This window comes from Neopelma chrysocephalum, unplaced genomic scaffold (genome assembly GCF_003984885.1).
Source record: "Neopelma chrysocephalum unplaced genomic scaffold, ASM398488v2 Primary Assembly neopelma1_24, whole genome shotgun sequence".
Taxonomy (NCBI): Eukaryota; Metazoa; Chordata; class Aves; order Passeriformes; family Pipridae; genus Neopelma; species Neopelma chrysocephalum.
The window spans coordinates 284,229-292,904 of NW_020897693.1; the positions used below are offsets into that span (position 1 = coordinate 284,229).

The following is an 8,676-nucleotide window of genomic DNA, read 5'->3' on the forward strand; positions in this document are numbered from 1 at the left end:
ATTCCTCCCCAAAAAACCATCTCCTCCCAAAAGACATAAAATCCCCCTGAAAGCCCCAAGTAAAGTGCTTTTTCAGCCCAAAATTGGCAACTTTGTCACCCCAAACACCCTCAAAATTCCTCCCCAAAAATCCATCTCCTCCCAAAGGACATAAAATCCCCCTGAAAGCCCAAATAAAGCGATTTTTCAGCCCAACGTGGGCATCTCTGTGACCCCAAATTCCCTCGAGGTGTTGTGAGACCCCCAAACCCCTCCCAAAGTGCCCCAAATTCCCCAAAACACCGCAAAACCTCCAAAATGTCCCAAACTCCCCCAAATCCCTAAAAGGCTCCAAAACCCCCCAGATACCCCAAAAATCCCAAGCCCCCCAAAGTGCTCCAAATTCCACAAAACCCCAGAATCCCTGAAACCTCCCCCAAACCCTCCAAATTTCCCCAAATCTTACTCCACATTTCTCTCCCTAAAAATGCACATTTTCCTCCCTAAAGATGAACGTTTCTCTCCCCAGAAACACCCATTTCTCTCCCTAAAAACATTCCCTGTCTCCCTCATCCAGGAAGAACTAGACCAGGGAGAGATTATTTCTTGAGTTCTCAGCCAGGGCTCCTTTTCCCTATGTTTTGTCATCTCCCAGCTGCAGGAATTTAATCAGATTTTTTGCTGTGCCCGGGGAAGGTTTTACGGGAAAAAACCTTCTGGAAATGCAGATCCAAACAAAGCATCTTGTGGCTCTGCATCCCTGCTTTTTGCTGGGTTGTTTTTCTGCGGAATCCATTAAAAAGCAGGGATGACCTGGCTCAGCAGCTCCATCTCCCTCCCCAGCTTCCCGACCTTCCCTAGGGAAGCAGGGAGAGCTGGAAGTTTGTGTTAAACCCGGACTAAACCCGGGGCGAGGGAGGTGGGGAAAATCCAAGGAGAGGTTTCCCTGCCCCAAGGAACATCCCCCTTTTCTTCCTGAAGCTCTCGGTGCGTTCCGGGCCGGGATTTCCTCCGGATCGTGGGGCAGTTGTGTCCCTGTTTCCCAGAGTTCGTTGCTCCCGGTGGTTCATCAGCGCTGCGGAGGGAAGTGGGAATGTGACCGGTGCGTGGGCAAGGTCCATGTGACTGTCCCAGTTTAGGGCTGTGCTGGTTAATGCGGAGGAATTTAGGGAATGAACTTCCGTAGGAACCCGGGAATGTCTTGTCCCTGCTCCTGTCCCGCAGCAGGTGCCGGCAGAGGGGAGACAAGCCGAGCTTAGCAAAGCCTGACTCAGGTTAAGGCATAGATGGGGATGAGCAGGAGCCGGTTCCAACCCTGGGCCCTTGCCCAGGAAAACTCTTGGAACTGGTTTTTCCAGGTCTGTGGTAAAACCACTTGTGGAAAGATCCTTATGGATGAGGAGAGTGGGTGGGATTAGGCCGGGCTGGGTTTAGTCTCGGCTCCATCCCAAGGCGTTCCCAAGCGAGTTATTTACCTTCTCCATGCCTGAGTGCCCACTTGTTCTTTGGGATTCTGGGAAGTGGGAGGATGGGCACCTGGGAGCCATTTCCCAACTTTTTTATTCCAGGAAAACCACTGTGAATGCCCAGTCTCGTGTCCCTTATCAGAGTAAAACTGAGGAGCCAGGAAGTGATTCCTTAAGGAATGTGTCCTGGGAACTGTTCCTGGAAGGCTGCAGGGGCGCTGGGAATGTTTCCTTAGTGTAGAAATCCTGCGTGTCCGGGATTTCTTTGGAATCTGGGAGCCAGGCCAGCCGTCTGAGGCGGTTAAGACCTGGATCCCGCAATTCCCGGTGCCTCAGGGAATCTTTCCAGCAGCGTGGGTGGAATGTGGGTCTGTGATTCACACCCTGACACAGCCAAGGGCACTGACCTCTCCATGATCCCGTTTTTTTTTTTTTTTTGGGAGCAGTCACATTTTTGCTTCATTTCCTTGAATATCCCCTTCCAAAGCGTTTTTCTTCCATTCCAAGTAACTCGTCCTTGTGTTTCCTTGCTGGAAAACAGGGAGAGGCATCAATCCTCAGGGAAACGCTGCTGTTATCCACGGTATTCCCTCTTTTCCCAGCTATCCTGGTGATCGAGTTCGTCTATGCCATCGTGGGAATCGTGTGGCTGACCCAGTACTACACCTCCTGCAACGACCTCACGGCCAAGAGCGTCACTCTGGGTATGGATCGGGAATGCTGGGGCGCGTTCCGGCGGATCCACGGCCGGCATTCCCTCCCACCGGCTGGGGATGGACGCCTGGAAGTGGATCGGAGCTGTCAATGCGCTCCTTGTCTCCCTGTTTATTGCTGGAACAGTCGTTCCATTCGTTTGTGCTGAGAGAGGGATTCGTGTTCCCGGGGAAAGGGCGGGAAGGGGGGAGTCTGGAAATCCTGCTTTTCCCCTTCAAAATGGCTTCGCTGTTTCCCTGGAACTCGTTTCCCGCCTCCTGGTGGGAACGTGCTCATGCTGTAGTCCTGGATATTCCGGGGGTGTTCAATAACCCCAGAAAACAGCCAGGAAAACTCATCCGGCTGCAGTTCGGAAGCTTTTCCAGAGGGTTTCCTTTGGCCGCGGGATGGCCGGCTGGGTTTGGGGCGGGAAGCGAGGGCCGGAGCGTGCCATTCCCGTGGTTTTTTTGCAGGGATGGTGGTGTGTAACTGGGTGGTGATCCTGAGTGTCTGCATCACCGTGCTCTGCGTTTTCGATCCCACGGGAAGGACCTTCGTCAAGCTCCGGGCAACCAAGCGCCGGCAGCGCAACCTCCGCACCTACAACCTCAGGTGAGGGGCATTCCAGGGGATCCTGGCGCTCCGGGGAATCCCAGCACTCCAGGGAATCCCGGCACTCCGGGGAATCCCAGCACTCCAGGGAATCCCGGCACTCCGGGCGCCTGGGTTGGATGGGATCGTGCACATCAACCCTGGGATGGTTCCGCTCCCCCACTCGGACAGAGCAAATCCCAGCGGATCTGCCTTGGAAACTGTGGGATCGCGGGGTTTTCCAGGGGACAAAAGCAAGGATAGAGGTGAGGGAATAGGCTCCCAATTGATAAGGATTTGATGGACGTAGGAATGATTCTTATGTGGTTTACAGTCCCTTTTTTGTTCCTGGAATGATTTTAAGATGATTCCTTCAACAAATCGTCTGAATTTGGGAATTTAAGCGTGAGAGGAAACGACGTAAAATTGGTGCAAGGAGAGATCATGGAATCATTGTGGAATACTGGAATGGTTTGGGTTGGAAGGGACCTTATGGAACATCTCATTCCACCCCCTGCCATGGGCTGAGACATCTTCCACTAGTCCAGGGCACTCCAAACCCCATCCGGCAACACTTCCAGGGATGGGGCAGCCACAGCTTCCCTGGGAAATCCATTCCAGGGCCTCTCCACCCTCACAGAGAAGCATTCCTTCCCAATATTCCATCTATCCCAGCCCTCTGGCAGCGGGAAGCCATTCCTCCTTGTCCAGTTGCTCCAGGTCCTTTTCCAGACTCCTTTTCCAGCTCTCTTAGGGTCCCTTTAGGCCCTGGAAGAGGCTCCAAGGTCTCCCTTGAGCCTTTCCTTCTCCAGGCTGAGCAAATCCTTGTGTGCTCATCCTGGAGCAGTGTTTTCCTTGGATTCATTAAGGCAGTGCTGAAATTTTCCTTAAATTGTGGCAGCATCTCCTTTTAAATCCCCCTTTCTTCCTTTATTTTCTCCAAAATCCAACCCTTTACCCTGAGGTTTCTTGGCCAGGAAACAATTCCTGTTGTGTTGGCACTGGGATCTTTTAATTAAGGATTGATTCCATCCTGGAGCTTCCCAGATGGGAAGAGAAAAGGGTTTTTTTTCACCCAGCCAAGCATTTTCTGAAGGATTTTTTTCCAGTAGGAGACAACACAAACAGGCTTTGTTTCCTCTGACATCTGGGCCTGTCCTTGAGGAATGTGCCCTTGTAGTCCCTGGGATCCAAAGGGGTAAAAGATGAGGCTTTTCAAAAATCCACTGCAAATTCCATGTTTTTCCATGGCTTTGTGTGTTTTGAACCCTGGGCTTTTCCAGTGGCTTGAAATGGGATCCTTTGGGAAGGAAAACTGGGCTTTTTTAAGGATCAGGCCTCAAATTTTGTTGGAAGGAGGCTGGGTTTTGTTGTGGAATGCTGAACATTCCTCCTGACCTTTCCAGTGTGTGGAATATTTGGAATTAATGCCCTGTCAGCCCAGTGTGGTGATTCCTGCTTGGGATCAGGGCATTCCCAGGATGAGCAGCTGTCATGATATTGTGGAAAATAGGGGAAAAAGCCTTCCCTGGGAGGGTGTGAGGCTCTGGAATGGGTTTCCAGGAGTAGATCAGGGAATTCTCTGCCTGGCTGGATTGTGTGCCAGGGTGGTTTTCCATTCCCTTCGGGATGTGTGGGCTGAGGAAGTGAAACAACCCAACCAAAGGCTCAGCTCCTCATGCTGAGGCTTTTCCAAGGAGCTTTGGAGCTCCTGCTGAACACGTGGAAGGAAAGCGTTGGGAAAAAATAACTTGGGAAATCCTTCTCTTCCAGGCAAACATTCCTTTCCCAGCACCTTTTTCTTCCAGGCACAACCCACTTCCTGGGCTTGGGTTTATCCCAGTGGGATCCCCTGATGGAAAATGGAGCGGGGTTTTATTTTGGATTGCTCTGACCTGGGTTAAATCTGTGTTTCCATAAAAAAAGGCCCTGCTTTAGAGGAACTTTGGATTTCAGGGAGCATGGAGTCAGTGGCCTTGAGCTGCAGGAGGGTGGGTTTTGGTGGGATATTGGGAAGAAACTCTCCCCTGTGAGGGTGGGGAGGCCCTGGAATGGCTTTCCCAGAGAAGCTGTGGCTGCCCCATCCCTGGAGGTGCCCGAGGCCGGGTTGGATGGGGCTTGGAGCAACCTGGGCTAGTGGAAGGTGGAACATGATGATCCTTAAAATCCCTTCCAAGCCAGAACAGCTGGATTCCGCTTCTCTGGAGCGTGTGCAGGGAAGGGAGTGGAGCTGGGGAAGGGGCTGGAGCACCGGGAGCGGCTGAGGGAGCCGGGGGGGCTCAGCCTGGGGAACAGGAGGCTCAGGGGGACAACTCCCTGACAGGAGGGGGGAGCCGGGTGGGATTGGGAACAAGGGACAGGAGGAGAGAAAACGGCCTCAAGCTGCACCAGGGGATGTTTAGGTTGGATATTAGGGAAAATTCCTTCCTGGAAAGGGTTGGAACAGGCTGCCCAGGTCAGAGGTGGAGTCCCCATCCCTGGAGGGATTTAAAATCCATGTGGATGTGGCACCTGGGGACGTGGATTAGAGAGAGAGAGAGAACGGTTGGACTCTGTGATCCTAAAGGTCTTTTCCAACCTTGATTCCATGATTCCATGGTTTCTGACCTCCCTAGTCTATAAAAGGAGCCGAGTTGATCTGTTTGTGGTGTCCGGGATAAGCGGAAGGACAGGGATCAGCACCCGTTTTCCCAGTGTTGGAAAACCCTCCTGTGGCCCCGTTCTCCCTGTGCTCACATTCCCCCTGTTCCCGTTATTCCCAGACACCGGCTGGAGGAAGGCCAGGCCAGCAGCTGGACAAGGAGGCTCAAAGTGTTCCTTTGCTGCACGAGGACAAAGGACTCGCAGTCGGTGGGTACCAAAAATTCCCCGTGGGAGCCAGAAAGCTGGGATATCGCTGGGAGAAATCCATGGGCTTACAAGCTTTAGGATCAAACCTGGCAGCAATTCCCAGTCAGCTCTGGTTTCCCTTCCCAGCCAGTTTGCTGAGGGAGTTTCTCCTGGTTTTTTGGATCAGTCCCGTATCCTTAATGAGGAGGATTTGGGAATGGGAAAATATAAACCTGGAAAAACCAACAAAATATTCTGGATTTATTAACAGTCAAATCCGTAGATCCATGAGGAGATTAGTGGGAATTTTCCTGTTCTGCAGTTGGGATTTTCCCTTGCAGGGAAGGGGAAAGGGCTTGATATTCCTTCCCCAAAAGTTATCGTTCCGTTCTTTTCAGAAGCAGTGGGAGCAGCTGTAGGGATTCAGCAGCATTCCTCGGGACCTGCTGGAGAGCTGAGTGAAACCTTGGTGCTGGGAAAAACGTGGAAAACTTGCCTGATAACTTGTTCTATTGAATTTAGTCAGAATTCCCAGTGTTTGAGGACTCCTGAAGGGCCCGGCAGAAGCAGGGAATTGCTCCCAAAGGCAGGAGAAAGCCACCAAACCCAAGGAGATCTGGGACTCCTGAAGGAACAGTTGAAATCCCCGAGCCCTGAATGAGTTACAACCTCGCAGGGAAAAAGCTGGGAGTTCTCAAGGACATTCCAGGAAAACCAGCAGCGGCCCCAAATGTTTGACTCCGGTTGGAAGGGCAGGGAAAATGACAGGGAAGACACCCAGGGAGCGACCACAGCGGCGTGGCCTGGCTAAATATAGCCTGGAGCTCTGCTTCCAGAGGGATGCAGCAGGAACAGGAGCATGTTGGGAAGGGAGATGAATTTAGAGAGGAAGAGAAATGCGTCTGGAATTGAAATTCCAAAGGGAAAGGTGGGAAAATCAAGGAGAGTCAGGTGAAGGCCACTGTTATTCCTCATAGAGGGCAACTGGGATGAATTGGATTAACAGGGTTTGTCAGGAATTATCCACGGGGTGCAACTTCCAGAAGCTGCAGGAATTGGCACAGGCCTTGTGCAGGAATCCAGCCCCCTCCCAGGATCCCTTTCCCTGGCTGGAATGCCCCTGTGTTACCAGGGAACGTCCCAGCCCCATCCTGCTGGGAAGTCCTGCCAGCTCCCAGCTCCTCTGCTCAGGAAATCCAACAGGAAAAGCAAAACCTGGGAGAGCCCTGACAAACACCCAAAGGTCCTGATTCCTGAACAACTCCCACTTTACTCAGGATTGCAAGTATTCCAAGCTCTTAACAAACCTTTCATTCTGCAGAGACCAAGTCTCCTCTGCTTTTGGTCCCTGCAGGGAATGTTTCTCCCTGTTTTTTTTTTTTTACTTCAGGATGAAAGCAGATTCCAGACTCTTCACATTCCTCATGCTGTTGAATTCCCACTTTATATCCAGCTGGAGCCATTTCCAGCCTCTTTTCCCTGCAGGAACGAACTCTGACTTTGTGTGTCCTGGAATGGGAGCATGTGGAATGAATGGATCAGAAATGAATCTATTGCTGTCTCTCCCAGTTTTCATGGAAAAAAAACCTCTTGTAGCAGAGGATCCTTGTCCTTTGGGCTGGAAAAGAGTTCTGTGGAGTGGACGTGGAATTGGGGAAAGGATGATTGGGAAGCCCCAGAGCCTTCAGGGTTTGTAGCAGAAAATTCCAGGTGTTCTCCTGCAACAATTTGGGAAAAAGGATCCCAGGTCTGGTTTAAAATTGGGAAAAGGATCCCAGGTCTGGGTTAAAGATGGACAAAAGGATCCCAGGTGTCCAAACAGGAATAGTATCAGGTGTTCCAGCAAAAAGCTTTTCCTTTGGAGCAGAAAATCCACATTAAAGTTCCAGGACAGCCCTTTTTGGTTGGAGTGTCTGGGGGTATTGCTGCCACTTTGGATTAATGGATGTTTTCCATAATTTGTTTGGAGGCTGTTGGCGTTTCTGGTGAGCTTAGAGGAGCTGGGTTGGGATCTGGGAGGTCAGGATTTCAAGGATCCTGCAGTTGGAATGTTGGAGAGGTTAATGCCAGGCTTTCCAAAGGCACCTCTGGCACAGTTGGCACCTGGATCCCCATCCCTTAATGGGCACTTCACTCACTTGTGTAGGGAAGTGAGGAGTGATTGGAAGTCATCCTGCACTCCAGGAGTTTGGCAGGGATAAAGGGATGTAGGTCGTTCCTGCAGGAGCAAGGATGTCATTCCTGCTGGGAAGAGAAGGGATTTACTGCCTTGATGGTCGGAGAAAAAAGAGGAGAAATCCTGGCCTGGAAAGTGCTCAGGATTTCCACAACTCTGCAGGTTTGAGGAGCTGCTTGAAGGATACCACGGAAACCTGGGATAAAAATTCAGGATAAGGCTCTGCTAATCCTTGGAAGGAAAGGTTTGGGATGGCAGGAGTCAAAATACCATTGGTTTACTGCAACCCCACATTCCAACCTCTGGATCACCCTTTTCCTTAGGCTGCAATAATGACACATCAGCTCTGACTCACATTCCAGCCCATCTCCCGCTTCCCAAAATGTTCTCCTTCAGGCTTTTGTGGTTTTTTCCCCTGTAGTACAGAGAAAAAGGTGGAAAAAGAACCTTTCTCCTCAGTATTTTTGCCCCTCTGCTCCAGAGCCTTTGTGTGACCCTCTCAGGTCACTTCCATTTCTGTCCCTCCTTTTTTGGGATTGATCACCTTCTCCCCTGGGAATTCTGCATTTAGTGACTCAGATCTTTTTCCAGGTTTTCCCTTTCAGGCCTTTTTGCTTGGGTGCCATCCAAAATAAAGCTGGAAAAACCTGGCAATAGGGGCCAAAGGATCCTAGGTCCGGGTTAAATTTGGCCAGAGGATCCCAGAGTTGGGTTAAATGTGGGGAAAAAGGGATCCCAGGTCTGTGTTCAATCTGGGAAAAGGATCCCAGATCTGGCTTAAACATGGGCAAAAGGAATTCTGGGTATGGATTAAATATGGGCAAGTTAAATTTGGGCCAAAGGATCCCAGGTCTGGGTTAAATTTGGGAACAAGATCCCAGGTCTGGGTTAAATTTGGGAACAGGATCCCAGGTCTGGGTTAAATCTGGGAACAGGATCCCA

General features: G+C 51.1%; 1 protein-coding gene across 1 annotated transcript in view; it reads left to right on the top strand.

Moving 5' to 3' along the window:
* The window catches only part of DAGLA (diacylglycerol lipase alpha), a 53,173-nt gene that overhangs the window by 21,426 nt on the left and 23,071 nt on the right, over positions 1-8,676 (top strand). The window contains exons 6-8 of the mRNA XM_027674199.1: positions 2,048-2,149; positions 2,612-2,750; positions 5,492-5,579. Of these exons, the coding sequence (XP_027530000.1) occupies positions 2,048-2,149; positions 2,612-2,750; positions 5,492-5,579 (329 nt within the window). The remainder of the gene's footprint in view (positions 1-2,047; positions 2,150-2,611; positions 2,751-5,491; positions 5,580-8,676) is intronic.